The 18,548-nt window shown below is 38.4% G+C and overlaps 1 protein-coding gene across 1 annotated transcript in view; it reads left to right on the top strand.

The window, feature by feature from the left end:
• The window catches only part of CDKAL1 (CDK5 regulatory subunit associated protein 1 like 1), a 610,267-nt gene that overhangs the window by 437,129 nt on the left and 154,590 nt on the right, over positions 1 to 18,548 (top strand). Inside the window, exon 12 of the mRNA XM_018555678.1 lies at positions 7,665 to 7,727. Within this exon, the coding sequence (XP_018411180.1) occupies positions 7,665 to 7,727 (63 nt within the window). The remainder of the gene's footprint in view (positions 1 to 7,664; positions 7,728 to 18,548) is intronic.

Genomic DNA, 18,548 nt, shown 5'->3' with positions numbered 1-18,548 from the left:
TTTGTCACAGTTTCACGGACTCACACAGTTTTTAACCTTGGCATGTTGGGTATCTATTTACCCATTGTAACCTCATGTTTTATATTTTATTGAAAAAATTGTATTGTGGGGCATTTAAGTGCAATTTTCACAATATTTTGGGGTTTGATAAGAAGTTGCACTAATATTGTGCAACATAAAATATTGCAACTGCCACCATTTTCTTTTTTTGGGTCTTGGTTTTCCGAAAATATATAATGCTTGGGGGTTTTAAGTAATTTTCAGGCCTAAAATGTAGATTATAACATGTAAACACAAAAAATTAGAAAAAAAATCATCAGTCATGAAGGGGTTAAAAAAATCTACTTTGTCTTTAAAAACCTAGGGACACACATAATGTGGCACATTTCATGCATTTGTTTTGAACTGCATCTGGTGTGAATAAGCCCTCAATAGGCACCTGACAGTTTTCTGTAGCCCTTGAGATAAAATAGAAATGACATATGTTATAAATACAACTTCAAAATGTTGCGTAAAATGTGTGCTTTCAGAAAGCACTGTGTGTGAACGCCATTTAATGACAGAGTGTCCTAACATTCCAGCCCAACATCAAACCTTCTGTTCATGTAATGGGCTTATAATCAGACCCTTGCTTTATGCCTGCCAAATATTTATGTGCCCATAGCAATTCATATAGGTTAGAGAGCCTTTCAGATGAATATTTGTGGTGTGTGAAGAACAGCAATTACTGTTTTGCTTCACTTAAAAAAGCAAGCGATTAAGGTGAATAACTCTGGCGGTTGTGTTTGTCCACCCACTTCAGACTAATTTGTTTCTGGTTTGCACTGGGCCATGGGCTATTTGTACAGTGCAGCTTCATTGGTGAAAGTAAAACGGTTATCAAATATAGCAGGCATGCCTACCAGACCTCTATAATAACTCATTGTATATAGTCATAGCTGTGTGTAATAAATTAGTAGGATTATTAATTATTTCATGGACATATCCATTCATAATGTTTAGCTTCACATGAAAGGCTGAAATTAGATTTTTGCAGATACCAATATTAAAGGTGAACCAATCTCATGCAGCTTCTTCCTAATTATGTGCCATTTACAAAAATTCTTAAGTCAAATTGGTGGCCTCTCCTTACAATCACATGTGGTACTTACTGTTGTACATCTCAAGGGAGACACAGACGTGTTGAGAAATGGCAGAAGAGATCTAGTCTTTTTTCTCACCATGAATTTCACAGTGTAGGTTCTTGGTGCTCACTTGAAACAGCACACTTGTGATGTCATTTGTAGAAATATGTCAAGGACACCGCTTACAACTCTCTTATTTATCTACTAAAGTTAAAAACACACTTAAAAGAAATCTGGCTAACAACCATTTCATGCATGGTGCACATGCTTTCTCATGGCATTTGAATGCCTTGAAATAGCGCGTGCACTACATGTACAATGGACAAATGTCTTGAAAATGGTCCTTGAAGTATTTTTTACAAATTACAATAATTACCTTGTTTAATATGAATTATCACACAGGGTTTAAGTAAACCTGCTGCAAATCAAAACTACTTGCATTGAGAAAATGTACACAGTAAGCAGATGTTAGTTTCAATGAAAACTAAATACTAACACAATCAGTAGATTCAAAGCTGTATTTATTTGCAGGTCTCAACATTTCCTTTCAAAGTTGAGCTTGGCTTTAGCTTTGCCAAATCTAGAGTCTCATTTGTAGAGGCCCCCCATCACATTAGAGGACCAAAAACACACCTTGCAGAAAGAAATTGTAGGTCCAATTCCACATTCACAGGATACCTTGTGACTTTTTTTAACCTTTCATTATGAAAAACATAAAAGCCATGCTGCACAGCCAGAAGCAGAATCACCAACATGCAGCTGCCACTTTTTCTAAAGGATGTTGTTCCATCCCTCCCTGAAATGTGGCTCAATCTCTAGTAAGGGAACAGGAACAGAGCAACATCTTACTTATTTTGGCAGAGAGAATGTGACATGACCCTAGCAGGTCAGGGTTTTTTTAAATTCTTTTTGGGAACTCAGGTGAGATGATTCAAGTAGTTCTGTTGTGATTAATCAATGTAGCTACATGACATTGCTAGTTGGTAGAGCAAGCTTACTGTCAGGAAGATGACCAGTGTGACCGATACTTATGTGTTAAGAATGTTTGTACATAGGCTTGTTTTCCTTACATTTTCTTTACTGAATGTCATCACTGTACTGAAAGTTTATGCATGTAAGACAAAGATGAACACTGCTCCACTGCAATCTTTTTTTTTTGGCTTTACTTCTCTTTTTGGTCACAGGAATACATTTACTAATGTACTCCTGTGACCCAAAGCTGTATCACAGTCAGGAAGTATCCCATTATTATTAAGATCCACCCTGGCTGGCTAACTGACAGCTGGATCTGCCTCTCTGCATGCAACTGAGACCCGGAGCCAGCTCAACCTACCCCTTTCTGTCTGTCTCTCCAGTAAGCACTGGAAGAACAGAGAAGGAGGGGAGAATCCCTGCAGGAAGCAGTAACCTAAAGCTTGGCCATATATTCTATTTTTTTCGTTCAACCTGCGGGCTAAACAAAAAAAAATAGAAATAATTCCTCCATAAACGCGTACAAACATTGATCGAGGAATCTCCCAATGTATGCATTATATTCTGACAGAGGCTATTGGCCGCTGTCAGAATACCCGAACAGGGCTGGCAACTCATTGACTGCCAGCCCTATTCATTTGAAGATTTTCCAACCGGCTCCTTCGATCAGCTGATTATATTGCACAGCATATTGCCACCTTAACAGTGGCAGCTCTCTGCTGGGAGAAGAGACAAAGAGCTAACTGCCTTTAGCTAGCAATGTGTCATACGTTGTAAGTCCACCAAATGTATTTAATTAGGTACATTCTAATTTTGGATTGCTCCTTAAGACAGAACTCAGTGCAAGTAATACAATGACTTTACAAATCTGTTTTATTTAGAGATCATAAATTAAATTTTTGAATAATCCTTTATAACCTAAATGTATTTTAACCGCCCCACAATCTCTATGCACACCTGATATCAGACTAAAAGTGGAAGTGCTGTCACTGTGAGTCCGTCGGGTACTAATGTGTTTTACAGTGCTTTCAGTCCAATGTGTTTCGAGCTATTGTCGGGATCCGCTTCAGCGGCGGCGTCTCAGTATACCGCGAGCAGCAGCTTACGCTATACTGTGGCGTCTCAGTATACCGCGAGCTATAGCTCGCGGTATACTGAGCTTAGGGTGATGGGAGGATGCTAGTTTGTGTCCTCCCGTTACCCTAAGGATAACTATGGGGAAAAGCCCTAACCCCATAGTTCTCCTTTAACCATCTATTCCTGCACATTTATTCGGCCAGCGAGGCAGCCCATCGTAGTGGTGGGCAATAAGAATGTGAGGTTTGAGGAACCGAGCTGGCTTCAATACAATTAAAAATGGTCCTCCATTAGGAATTAACAATGGAGACTTGGAGGTTGTTGCCCTTTTACACATGACACTGATTACCTTTCACTTTATGAGCACAGTTGCTGTGGTTCTTCCATGAAGGTATCTTACTAAGAACAAAAGCTAATGAGATCTGCATATTTCTTTGATCACATCACTATGCCATTGTTTTTTTTTGTTTGTTTTCTTGTACTCTTGGACTATAATCATCTTGTTAGAAATGAGCATAATAAATATGAGTGATCAGTACTCACTACTCAGAGATTTTCTAAGTTGTGCAAAGTCGGTGTGACAATGAGAAAGCCCAGTGTTCTGAAGGGTTGTTTATTGGTGTCTAAGGAATCCCAACATGACCTTATTATCACAAACCGTTCTAAAATTGGGCAGCTAAAAAAGTTGCATGACTGTTCGAAGTCTGAAAGTAAAGCTGTGAGCAATATCACCTTATTTTGGGTATCAGATAGTCACTTGGTATAATGTTAATTTGACAGGTAAAAGTTCTGTCAGACAGCTCTTTGCCTTCTTCCCTGAAGGCAGGGGTGCTGGCAGTTTTATGTGAACATCATATCATATCATATCTCACATGTCTCCTTTCTGTTAGATGCAATAAACATTGTTTAGCGGTTGATTGAGGTATAGCACTTAATTTTGCTCTTCAGCTGTTTTTTCTCATACAGCTTTACCCTTGTATTCCACCCATGATGTTGTTTTCTTTGCTCTGGTTCGTTGTAAATGAGATATTTAAGAGGAACTCCAGCCAAATTCAAATCTTGTATCTGCACAGAAATCTGAGAAAGGGTGGCTGCCCAGTGGAACTTATTTATATTTCTCTGCATGTACAAACAAAATGTCCTCCCGCACTCCAGTCACAACAGCTGAAGTAAACTTTATTGTTCCGGGCATAAGACACAGAAGGTCTTCCCAGACTTCCCTTACCCTGACACGTTTTATCCAAACAGAACTTAGTAGAAGTACCTCTATGACAAAGCCATGTTTGTGTTAAAAACTGTCAGAGTGGAGAACATGTTAGGTGGACCTTCTGTAGTTTGTGACTGAAATAATGTTTACTTCAGCTGATGCCGTTAGAGTACTTCCAGACTTTAAGCTTGTAAATTATGGGAACATGGTTTATTGGAACAGGAATAAACACACTGCTTTACTTTGAAAATTGTGTTTTTGCTCTTGTTTCTTTCCACATTAGAGAAATTAGTCACCACTGCCTCCACCCCCACTAGGTAAGAAAGTTGATAAAGCAAAAGCTATAAAAATCTGACCCTATCTTAGTTTTTACAAAACCAAAAGAAAAGTTTCACCTGGAGTTATGAGTTAATAAATAGGGTTGCTGTCAACCATTCACTTAGTTTTGGTCAGTCTAAATATTAATGGTGGAGGGTAGCACAGTGTGGGGAAATGGTACATGTAAGGATTTTTTTTTTTTTATGTACTTAAAATAAACAGTGTTATAATTTTCTGTTTATTCTCGCATGCTTCCAATTTTTATATGACCTAAAATGAAAAGCAAACTTTGAAGTAAAAAAAATTATGAGAAAAAAAGAGAAACAAGAGGTATTGCTATATAGTACTCTAATCGAATGTTATTGCCTAGATGTGATGACTATAAAAACGGGAAAAAAAGTATTTTCCTTTTAATAAAAGTATACTGTATATGCACAGTTTTATATAGGCCAATCTTCTGTAGGAAATTGTTCACTAAAGAAATTGTCTGTGAGAAAGATTGATTGAAATGGAAAAGCAATTCTATTTCTGCTTTAGAATTTCAGAAGATACAAGGCCAAGTAAGAGACATAATAGCCACAGTTTCCCCATTCAAGCTATAAGTGAAAATACAAATATTTTGTTTATCTTGTTTAATTTGGCTGAATGATACAGCTATTGAAAGTACCAGTATATGAGGTCAGGTGACAAGATCCATCGCACAGTGTATAAACTGTAATAGGCAGGAAGTTGATCAAATTATTTTCCTGTGCTTGTTCTGTCATCATTTAACACAAATGTTGGGACAGGTTTATAAAACTAGAGGAAAGGAATGAGTCTGGGAAGCCCATTAAGACCAGTCTCATTCCAGCTATCCATTTCAAAGTTTTAACTCTTCACTAAAATATAGACAGCAATAACAGTCCTGTTATCTCAAGGAGAGCATTTTGAGGTAGGATTAAATTCAATAATGGGGTCATCTGATGTGTTGTGACTTAAATGTAAACTATACTGGTGTGGCTCACTTTTTTTTTTTAGTTTATAACTTTTTAACTGATATTTTTACAATCTCTACTTAAAAATAAAAGGGTAATTTAGCTTATATGAAAATAAGAGGATAACATGTGGGATATAACAATTGGTCATCAAAGATATCCAGTAATAGGAGGAGTGGAGAGGGGTAATTACAAAATCCGCTAGTTAGTAAAGTGAACACTATTGCATTAAGGCTGGCTTCAGACCTGGGCATATTTTTTCAGCTCGTTTTTTCGCACATTTTTTTCTGTTTAGTGAAACGCGCGTTTTACTGGCTGTATGATTTTTTTTGTTTTATCCTTATTTTCTCTATTTAAAAAATGTTTTTTTTCACTTTCAAACTTCCTGCCGGCTCTGCTCCCCTGCAACACGGCCTCTCGCAAGGGGCAGAACCCGGAAGTCGGCAGCCGCCGGAGGACACAGCGGGGATCGCGGACAAGGTAAGACCTGTACACTGTATTTCCGAGTGTGGCTCAAGGTTACAGCTTTGTTAACCCCGATCCACACTCCGTAATACCAATGGAAATGCGCGGAAAAACGCCCCAAAGAAGCTCCTGTACTTCTTTGGGCGTAGGGCGTTTTTTCAGCGCATTCCTACGCGCTAAAATATACGCCCAGGTGGGAACCATGCCCATAGGAAAGTATGGGATTTCACCTGCTGGGCGTTTTACAGCGCGTCGATCAGCGCTGTAAAACGCCCAGGTGTGAACCGGGCCTTATATGCTTAAGACTGTCAGGCCAGTACTCGGATTTAGGGTCTGGTTTGGAATGTTAGGGGGGACCCCTCTTTTTTGGGGGGTGCATGAGGGTCCCTCTTAAAATTCTCACCGGAACTAAAGTGGCTGGTATGAATTTGTAGGGGAACCCCACACATTTTTTTTTACATCGGGGGGTCCCCCCTTGTATTCCGAACAGGTCTAAAGGGTCTGGTATGAATTGGGAGGGGACTCCACCCTTTTTTTTGTTCTTTTTTCTTTTTACACTGACATTTTCATTCTGTGTTACCTCTGAGGTAGCGAACAAAATGGAGGAACTAAATGCTGCTCTGCTACATTTGGCTATTCATTATCTGCTGTTCGGCCCCTTTGGGAATAAGGGTGAACAGCAGAGAATAAATCCTTTGGCCTTTTAGTGAATTACCCTCTATATGTTTCTAGGCTGTTTAAGACAAATGGATTGGGCTAGACGTCTGCTTCATTTGTTTTCATGTTCGCATGGGGTTCTAAGGAAGCAAACTATGTTGTTTTTTTTTGGTTTTTTTTGTATGATTGGTCTAGTAGGCTCTGTAATTACACCACCTTAAGAAGAGGAGCTTGATACATAGAGGCCTCCTGTTTGCATCAATTCAAGGGACTGGATTTCTGCAAACGAGGAGATATGTTGGTGTATTTTTATTTTTTTATTTTTAGGTGAGAGTCATGGGCAATTAGCCCCGTTAGAAAATTGATGAAGACTTTAGATACATTTTCTGTCTCAGATCATACTATTGTCCAGTTGCCAGAATTTTAATGTGTGTTCCTTTTGTTTTCTGATGATTTGCACCCATGTTTTGTTTAAAAACAAAAAAAGACTTTTCACACAACATACAGTATGTGAGCGTTTTTAGCTCATCAGAGGCAATGTTGTTTGCCATCAGATTATTCTGCTATCATTAGGTAAAGAGATCTTCAAACGGAATGCGGTATAAACTGTGTACCTTTTCGCAGATCACTTAACAAGCAATTCTATTTACAAAACAGGCTTAATTATTAATCATGTGCTTGTTTTACATTAAGCAGCTTGAATCCATTACCTTTCCTTGGCCATTTAGTAGAAAAAGACAGTTTGTTTCTGGAGAGCCAAAACTTAGTGACAGCAGAAAGCTTAGACTAATGGTTTTATTTTTAACTTGCACAGGAATACTGCAGCTGTATTTATTTTAGTTCTGAACTATTTTACCTTTTGTCTTTCAGAAAAAACAGCGGACAAAAGAGCTGTCCCAACTTTTCCATTCATACAATCCATATGACCATAAGGTAAGACACTGCTCATTACTGGCTTTTGATATCTGTAGTTTTCTTTAAGGAGTGCTGGCAATTGTATATTTTCCTTACATCATCTCTGATCTTGTTTTTTTGTTACCTTTTTCTTTTTCAATCCATACCGTTTTTCTTTAATTTCTGTGTAATTGAAAGGATCTTGGTTTCTGAAGCATTAAGGGACTTTAAAAGCAATATATCTATCTTGTTATGCTTCTTCGGCATAGTGGTAGATTGGTAGTTTGAGTATGAGATGTCATAGATTATGGTTGCAGAAAGACCTGCGTTCCACTCTATAGTTTAAGAACTTTGTAGTAGGGTCACATCAGTTATATGTAATACGAGTATTTAACAAAGTTGAGTAAAGAAAAAATATCCAGGTTCAGGTGACTTATAGCTTTGGAACATATATTGCCATATGGAGAAGCTCAAGAGGGTCATAGTCAACCAGGTTTGGTTCTAAGCTCACCAATAACAATAATAAATGGGCCTCCTGTGTACCACGTCTCATCTGTTAGTATAGCCTTATTTAGTCAATATATTTATCACAGTTGGTAGTTTTGGAATGCTTTTTTGTTTTGTTGTTTTTTTTTTGTTTGGAAACAATATGGTTTTTCAAACTGGAATTTGATTTTGATTGGAATATGCCACACAAAAAAAAGACAGAGTATGTATGTAAATGGTGTCAATAAATGTCTTATAAAAGTCCATGAGGTTTTTATTTATCCGTCTTTGCCTTGCACAGAAGTTGTTAACATAAAAATAAGGCATGCTTGTACCAGTGAGCATGTGAACTCTCCACCGATAGAGTGAACCGATAGAGTGCAAGGAATTTTCATGAATATTGTTTGAGAATGTAATGAAGATTGACAAGTGTACCTAAATGTTTTGCTCCACTATTATAGAAGACTTTGAAATGGGTAATTGGTCATGTCTTTGGGCTACTGTTTTTTCTCTGAATTTGTGTGCATTGCAAGTCCTTTTTCCTACCTCAGGGAAACTATTATTTCTATATTAGAACGTTTATTAGATTGTGGTCATTCACTTCTACTGCAGACTCCTCCATTCATATCCTTTGTGGCATTATATCAAAGTGTCCTCAAATGATTTTGGCTTTACTTGTGAAGACTTACACACTCCTTTACAAATTAGTCATTAGGCAATGTGGAATAGAATGTGACTGTAGATCTTTGCCTTTTGATGTTTGTTCTAGAGCTTTTTAATAAATTATTATAAGTTATCTGGCTTCTGAGGGACTTTTACAGCTGCCAAGAAGTATTCTCCTACTCTGTTTTAATGTGCTCATAATGTTTTCCCATGAACACTTGCAGGTGAGCTCCCAAATGTGGCTGAAAGGTTAATTGTCTTTTCTTTTTTGTCTGTAGTATTTGCTTGAGTATGATTTTAAAAGCAATAATTATTAAAAGCTCACATAATTTCATCTGCCAAATTAAAGCAATTGTGCATATTTAGGGCATGAAATTGAAAAACTGCAGTAAGTTAATTCTACTGGAAACCGTTCAAGTTCTAGCTCTGGAAAAATGTATGCAGTGCCTATCAGTAGACCTTAGTTTCCCTTCTTGTAAGTCATAGAAAGCCCTAAATATTGTACATATTCAATACCTACAGTAGCACAGTATGTTATCATACCTCTCTGTACAATATGAATTTGAAGTGAATATATTTCTTAGATAAATCATGTAAACTAGAAGATGGGAGCAAGGCATTATTCTTAACACTGTGTTTCTCATTTAAGGCATCCTGCTCTAACAACTTCCTATTCTTTGTCTTATCACTTTTGTGTGTTCCTTAAGTTTAATGAAAATATGTATCCATATTAGTCCAAGGGGAATCATCTTTTACATAGACTGCAGTCAGTGCCAGAGACAGAAGAATAATTATATGTGATTTGTTAGATTAAAGGACTGATGGATAGTTGCCACTATTCCTGTCAAATCTGTGTTCACCTATTTAGCTTAGAGTTCTTTAAAAGCATGTTCCACTTTTCAGGACCATGCTTCATGTTACTCCCATGTATACCCTATACCAAACAAAAAATTGTCACATTCCCCGACCTCCCACTCTCAAAGTGCCCCCACTTACCTTAATTGCAGGGGGCTTCCCCTTGCAACATTCTGTTTTCATTTTATTTTGATGGAGCCCTCGGGGGCCTGTCATTCATTCACAGCCACCGCGACAGAAGGGCTCGTAGATCTCAAAGTACAAGTGTTGTGATATCATTGCACTTGTAGTCCACTGTTTGCTTCCTCCAGCCCATAAAGGTAGTTCCTTACCTCTGTACAGACCTATGGTTAGGATAAAAGTTTTCAGGAGCCTGTACATTGCACCTACCTGAATCTACCATGCATATCTTGAAAAGTTTAATTCAAACTTTGAGGCATTGTGTATAAATACCATTCCAATGAAAATTTCCCACAAAGTGGAATATGTAATGGCGTTTTTATTGTAACATTGACCATAAGTCGGCAAGGTCCTTGTAAGAGGGAAGCAGGTGAAACTAACATGCTACTATAGAACATTTGGTGTGTTACAACAAGGAATAAAAAACAGCGGTGTTATAACAACTTAATGGCCTTTTAACACTCTTTGCTGCCAAAAAGTCTATTGTGTACTTCTCATAGCACCTTTGTTTGTTACTGTAAGGTGGGCGTTGGACTTCCATGGCCCTAGCTAACTCATCCTAGCTTGGGCCAGAATGTGTAATCTGCACATGAGTGTGCAAGCAAGGGGATTATATGGAATCTGGAGTACAAGACTGATGAAAATGTATTAGATAGCAGACTATTAGTCTCACAAAGATGCTTTAGTCAATGAGACATTATCATTGAAAAAATACATAAGTAAAATATATGCATGTTAAGATGGCGCTATATCTGTGGAATATGCATACTTTTAACATATTCCATGCTCCACCTTGGGAAGGTGGGGTTTTGTTACAGTTAATATGTTTAAAAGTATCATCATCCATTTAGGTATAAAACATAATTTACATGGTTTAGCATGCTTGGGTGAAATGGCTAATGTCCCCAAATGAAAATGCATACAAATATAAGTTGTATGGATAAGGATAAGCAGTTAAACTACAACATTTTCGTAGTATGCTATTTGGAAGTATATACATTCAATGCTGCACCAGAGTAACTTTATTTGAAGCTAGGATATTTGTACCTAAGAAGCAGGAAATGTCATGTTTTCAGCCAACATCATCTGTGCATCTGTTAAAACAAATTTTATGAATCTGCCTGCAGTTCTCTTTTCAAACATAGGCATTGTCAGTGAAACATTGCATCATCTTTGTATAAAATGGCTATCAATAATTATTCTGTTATGGTAATAACACTATTGATGTATTCATGTTGTCTGCAAAGCTTTTTGAAAATAACTATATGAGCATATGCTTATTAGATTAGGAAACAAAAATGAATAATTTGTTTTAATTACTTGGAAATAGAACTACTCACAGAATTCTTCGACATACTGGGAAGGCACTATTATGCTGTTAGACATTATTAGAAAATTTGTATGTAGAGTGGAAGGCTTCTTTTATATCGGAGTGATGTTTTCTTAAGACGTTTAGTGGACTTCTTAACTATAAACACAGTTGTTTGGGAAATCTAGTGCATGTTTTCCCTGTTTTAGCATTGAAGTATTTCTAGCCCCCTCAATGTACATATAGTTATATCACTTCCCCCTTCATTTGCTTTCCTTACTGCTCCCTTTCTGGTATAATTACTCCAATAATTAGCTTTTAGCAGGTTTGGGCTTCTTTTTTTGACTGCTGATGGTATTTCAGTGGTCATATGTTGGTTAGGGAACAGCTGGGAGCTAAGATTAGTAGAGAAACCTACAGGGACAAAATTCTGTACTCCATATATAATAATTTTGTAGAAAATGATTCAAAAGCCAACAAAGCTAAGGGCAATCTTAAAAATATATTGTCAGTAGGAAGACCATCTTTACCAACATAACTTAAACATGTCTGCATAGCATGAGCACCCGAGAACAGAATAAAATTGTCTTGCATAACTTTGGCCCCATTCACACCTGTATGTTTAGGTGCAATTAGGGCTCCTGTGTCAGGAACTTGCATTTTCCTGCAGCAGGAATCCCTAATCTGCTGTTTACAGACATGATCAATGCGTCCAGGTAGAGTGATGTGATTACATGTGGTTAGAAATCAATTTGCGTATTGCTGTGTGTCGGCATTTAAATGCAGCGACTGTCAGCCGTTCATTAACTTGAACGGGTGACAGCGACAACTGCTGCTTGTAAACAGCAGATTAGGCAAACCTGCTGCAGGAAAACACAAGTTCCCGACACAGGAATCCCTAATCAAACATAGATATACAGGTGTGAATGGGGCCTAAACAGCATTAAAGAGGTGCTTGTGTTTTCTATATGTCCTTGCAGTGAACTGCGTTGATCTGGTGCAGTACACTGCAGGTCACTGCTAGATGTGTGAATGGGCCCTAAAAAACATAATCTCTCCTCATGCCTGAGACCAGGGGATCGATGGATCAGGGGACCGGCATGCCTCTTTTCATCCCTGGGGCCCTGACCAGTGGAGCAATTGGACTAAGCTACAATCATTTGCAGGTTTGTGCTATCTGAATGCAGCTGGGATCATTCGATTAAGGCACAAACATCTTCTAGTACACTGCAAATGCCATGCTGTATGATCCCTATTCCATACTGCCTCATTCTACAGTCTATGCTGTGCTGTATGTTCCCTATTCCACACCATATCATTCTATAAGCCATGCGGTTAACAGTAGCCCCACTGCAAGGATTAACTTTTCAAAATCCTGGAGTTCTTCTTTAATGGAGGATTAAAACAAATACCAAGTAAGTGGCAATAACAGCTGCTCAGTCAGTGCGTACTATTTGCTGGCAAAACAGCCTTTGTTTATTTCTCTATCTGTATTTATTTATGATATGGTATATGGTAGAACCCCCTTCGATTTTAAATTATGTCTTTAATTTAATTGAGATTTACAGTGTTAAGGTGCTCGGTAGGAACTAGCCAAAATCCACACTGTGTATACCACTATCATCACCCTTTTGGTCTACAACCCTCAATCAACTGATTGATGGAGATGGGCGGAAATTTTTCAAATGATAGTACCTGGCAGCCAATGAGCTGCCCAATCTTGTTGGGTATTTTGGCAGCGGCCGCTGTCAAAGTACAATGCAAACACTGGTATTCCTTGATCTACACACTCCAAAGTGTTGATAGAGGAATTCCCCCTCCATGTCTATTCTGACAACATTCACCTGCACAGAAAAGGGGGGAATTCCCCAAAGGGAACACTGGCAGCAATAAAAATTGTATTGCTATTCCTAACCCCTGCTCATTGTACTAGACAATGTTTTGTTTGCTAATGGGGACAAAAATAAATATAAGCCTAAAGAGGAAACCTATATAAAATATTATCATTGCATGTATTAACACCATGCAGTAATTAGAATGCAGTCAAATTCATTTAATTGTAATACTTGAAACTTATAGTCTTCCAGAAACAAGTATCTTGTGAAGTTTCTCAGGTCAGACTTGGTACATTTATTTTTGGTGCAATACCTTCAGAGATGAAAGTATTACTTTCTTTACACCAGTCCCCAATATAGTGATGTTTTGAGTAAGCTGGTCACTTCTAAGTTTCTGAATTCATCTGTAAATATATTGTTTAATGGACATCATTCTTTGTCTGTCAGTCAATAGATATTTATATAATCTTCTGTATTTAGTGGATTGGCAAGGACTTACTTTACAAAGTCACTGGAAATAGCAGTCACTACTGAAGTATTTGTTGTTTTGTATGATATGAGTCATTTTACATGAAATGTTTGTGTGTGCATATGTTTCATTATCTTTATTTACATTATGCTAACTGGTAAAGATTTTTTTTGTCTCTCAGCAGAATGCATGTTTACTTATGCTGTCATATAATGTCATAAATTAAGCTTGGCAAATAATATTAATCTAACAATTACTGCTTAATAAAATGGCATGCTATCAATTGTGGTAGATACTGTGTATGGAACATTGGTATATAATAATCTCAGCATGCAGAAGGACCATTACTAACTGAATGTGATGCTGTGAGGACCAAATATTTCAAATTGTCTCCAGCCAAATAGGCCCATTTGTTGGAGCTCTTCCTTCAGTGTCTAAAATATTGCAGCTCTCCGTTATGTCTCAAAATGCCTTTTCCATTCTCTACAAACTAAAATATAAGATAAATTAAGAATACAGCTAACCCCTTGGTGTATTTATTCTACTGGTTGGAACACAAATGTAAATGTTTTTTAAGGCCAGAAAAAAGGATCATTCTTTGGCTCTGCATGAGATTCAAAGTTTTAATTGGCACAAAATATTGTGTAAAGGTGTAACTTGAGGCTCCTGTAGCTTTCTGCTATTTACACGTTAGCAGACATGTTCTTGGAGTATGTTTATCAGGACTCCACTTCTCTTCTGCTGATCCTTGACACGTCAATTCCCTTGGCTTTGTGACTATTCACATTTGAAAAAAAGGAAAACGGAAAACAACTCCTGGGAAAACAAAAAAATCTGATGTGCATTGGATTTGCTGTAGAAAAGCCATTGCCTTGTTTTGCTTGAAATATGTTAATATTCTCTTTTGCAGTCCTGGTGTTTTATTTGACTACTTTCTACCAATTTGCCACCATACCTTGACTCTAAAGCTAAGAAAGATCTGAAAACCGGCATTTAAAACTTGTGTTTTGGAGCTTAGGGGTCAAAATCTTAAGGGATTGTCATGTTGCATATATGCAGTAGACATTTTCCTGTATTAACCAGTTAAGGACCTATAGGATATACCCCATATGTCCTAGAGTCCTTCACAGCTGACCACACCCCCATGCATGTTTGAACACTCGCTGCTGTCATTTTGACAACTAAGGTCCTGATCCGTCTAGCAGAACTGCTGTAAGCAGGAATTTCATTACAGATCCGTAGAAACAAATGTTTCTTCTCAGTGTTTGAAATGTAAACACATTTACTTCATTGTAGTTAGCTGCAGCATTGCAATGGATCTATTTTATTTTATACTGTAGTTTCTCAAAGTTAAAAGTAAATGTTCAGGCCTGGTTCACACTAAGTATATTGTCGCACCTGAATAAGCGTGACAAAATGCTACACAAAAAAAAATATCTCATTTATTTGTATGGCCCCTATTCACACCTGAACGTTTTGTCGCAATAAGCAAAATGCCTGTTGCTGAAAAAGTACATAAGCTCCCTTTCTGTTGCTGAAAAAGTACATACGCTCCCTTTTGGCAGATTACAACTCATTGTGTCCCCCATAGAGTCAATAGGAAACACTAGTTGCAATTGGTGTCGCATAAAAAAGCGTGAGTAACTGCATGTGTGTAGAAACGTGCAACAACACATAAAAATGTTCAGCAAAAATGTGTTTCTATGTGCAAAAATGCTGTCGCCTAGGTGTGAATCGAGTCTTAGGCTTCCCAATGTAACCACAGATTACCCCATCTTTGGTCAACACTTGCGGCTGACTTCCCTCTTTAGCTTGTTCTTTCCTAGAAATATGTATTTGTTGTTATACTGTCCATCCAGGGTTTTTTTTTTTGGGGGGGGGGGGGGGGGGCATAAACAAAATGTTTAAAAAAAAACTAATCTGACTGAAAAAACACAACTGGTTAAATTACTGATTACAATATTTTGTATTAATTCTTTATTGTATTTCCCAAACCTTGCCTGTGGGGCTTATTTCCCAAACCTGAAATGTGGGGCTAGTCTAGTTCTCCCTGCTCTGGCCCAAATTCCATCTTGGCACCTCCTTCCACCTGTGAACAGGAAACTTCACAGAGTGCAACAAAATGTGCTTGGTGGTCATGCAGCAGCACAGTAGTGGGCAAAATAAAATAAAAGGGTTGGGCAGCCTCAGCATCGGGACCTGGGGCGTCCTGCAACTGGGGCTAGTTCCTATCTTTAGCAAGGACCATGTTCAATGTTTGCCATACAGTTTGCCATGCCCCTTCTATTAAAAATATCCCTCTCCACCCATGTTTGTAAATGATGATGTGCAAAGAATGATAAAATGCATAGATGCAAGTGAGTAGGAGGATCTGTGGAGCAATGAGCACTGACAGACAGGAAGTTACTGATTAATCATAATAGTTCTGCCCACTGTTTATTTTATAATGATGAGGACAGTACAAGGCCGCTCAGAGTATGTTGTTGCTAAAAGTTAAATGGAGCCAACATTAATCAAAGATGTATTGTATAGGTGCCTATTAGACTACTGAAGATAGATTTTGCCCAAAGTGGAGCTTTAAGTTCAGTGATAAATACATTTTTCTAATGTCTTTTTAAACAGGCAATTGTGAAATATTGCATATAAATATCTCATGTACTGCTCTCAACCAGCAGGTGGAAGCTTTGTTCTCTTCTTTTCTGGCAACTGCTGTGCAAAACATAGACCTCCTTCTCCTCTGCAAGGAAAGATGGTAGGACCTTAAAGAAACACTGTCTGGCAAAAGTAACCACGTTGAAAAGCTCACAACCCGACCACTTTATACTCGCCTTTCTAGTGCTCCCCCACCACTTCTCTGTCCTAGCCACCACCAAAATAGCCAGTGTCTGCGGGTGTTTGAGCTCAGAAGGAACATTCTGGGGCTTAGGCTTAATCACTGGGTCATTGGAGGAGGTCACATGTTCCCCCATGCCCAGAATCATGAGAAATTTTGTAGTGCCATGCACAGAAAAAGGAGTGTCAGGAGATTGTTGGAGAGGTGATCAGAGGGTGAGCTTTACAGACACTGGCCCCGTGACAGAGTCTCTTTAACTGGTGTATTAGCACAGTTTACCTGGACGCACATTGATTACACTGCCCTATTATATGATGAAGTCTAGCATTTTTTCCAAACTTAAAGTAATCAATGCATCCTGTTGTAAATATCTGAAATAAAGTTGTTACATAAATAAATGTAACTACCTCCCAGCCGGCGGGGAGCTTCTTGGATGTAACTGGGCGTGTATACACGTCATGTTAGTCCGCCCACTTGTGCGCGCGAGCGGGAAAGACATATCATTTCTCTATAGCCGGCGGATCGCTTGTATGGGGTCCAGGTATGTGCGCCCCCCTCCGCGGCTCCTGCTGTCGCAGGGGATTAGAGAGAGGTCGGTTCACAATCTCCCTCCGGTCCCCTCTCCGCTGTCAGAATGCGGAACTCATGTATATTACATCACTTCCGCATTCTCGTGTCATTCTCCAGCTTCAGATGCTGGAGAGAAGCTGATGAAGCAGATCTCTGCTTCATCAGCTTCTTCAGGGGGGCCCTAGGTGACATTAGGGGTCTTGGAGACCCCTGATGTCTCCATAAAGAGGACCTGTCACTTCTTTTGCTATCACATAGAGGGGTTTCTTAGTCCCCCTCTGTGATAGCAATAAAGTTAAGTGGGGAAAAAAATTGGAAAAAAATGTAGTTTCCCCCCAAAAAAATTTAAGTTACACATAAAAAAGAAATAAATAAAACAATTTTTTTTCCAAGTCCCCACCCCTACATACACGCATGTAAACATGTGTCAGGTGCGCATACCTGCGAAAACGACCATTACACCGCACATGTTACATATTGCCGCGAACGTCGCAGTGAGAGCAATAATTTTAGGGCCATCAATCACTGATAACACTAAACTGATAAGCGGTAAAAGCTTTTAAAGCGTCGCCTATGGCCAATTTTGGGTATGCTAGTTTGAATAAATACCACCAAAATAAAGCTCTATCTGTCCCCAAAAAATGGTATAAAATGCATTTCAGTACAGCGTTGCATGACAGAATAAATGTCAGTCACCGCAGCGCTGAATACTTAAAATTGGTCTGGCCAGGAAGGGGGTCTAAACACCTGGTCTTCAAGCAGTTAAAGATATAAACATCAGTTTATAAACTTAAAATAACATGAATAAGAGCCTGTTCACACCAAAGCCGTGCATTAATCACATGGCACCACACAATGCACTTACTGTGCATTACAGTGTAGTAGGTGTGTTCTGTTGCCATTCATTTGAATATTACGCCAAACGCACCTCCTGGCTGCAATGCACTGGACTGCAATGCATGGTGTTACAGTACTGCATGTTGTGTCGTGTTCAAACACCTTGTGGCCAGTAGGTGCGTTTGGGGTACCACTCAAATGTGTCCGTCACACAGGCTTCCAATGGAGACTACATATAACCTTTTCAACATTTATCGGCATAGTCAACTGTTGTCACCATAAGGAATACCTAAAAAAAGTCATTTCATTATAGCTGCAGTTCACGTGGGCCGGAAATGGTTGCAAAGAGGCTACAGGAGATATGCAGCAGTTAGATGCAGCAAAATATGACAAAAGAATTAAAACAAGTATACTAAAATGACACTTGTTTATGATTCACTGTGCTTTAGCAAACCAGATGTCATTCTGTTACATTTGACATCTACTTTAATGTATACCTATGACCAGAATGATTTTGGGCCTATAGAATATACAATTTAAAAAGCTCTTACCCTTCAGTATTGATACCACATGTTAAATCTCATATTGTCTTTTTCAGAAAGGACTCTTGTGTTTGTTTGCTTCTCAAATTAAATTACCTTTGCTCTGTCATGCCTGTAAATTGAGTGCCACATTTCAATGGTAACGACAGTGTTCCATTTGAAAAACCATTAATCTTATCATGCTGTCACAAGTGTTAAATTAAAGGCACAGATAATATGCATATAATCCTTCCATGCAAGCTGGTACAGCAGTAATGTGCATTATTGTAACAAGACAACTT

The sequence above is a fragment of the Nanorana parkeri genome, unplaced genomic scaffold (assembly GCF_000935625.1).
Source record: "Nanorana parkeri isolate BGI_ZX_2015 unplaced genomic scaffold, ASM93562v1 scaffold208, whole genome shotgun sequence".
NCBI classification, from domain to species: domain Eukaryota; kingdom Metazoa; phylum Chordata; class Amphibia; order Anura; family Dicroglossidae; genus Nanorana; species Nanorana parkeri.
The sequence above is the reverse complement of the archived record's forward strand: the minus strand, read 5'-3'. Positions and strand labels throughout refer to the sequence as shown.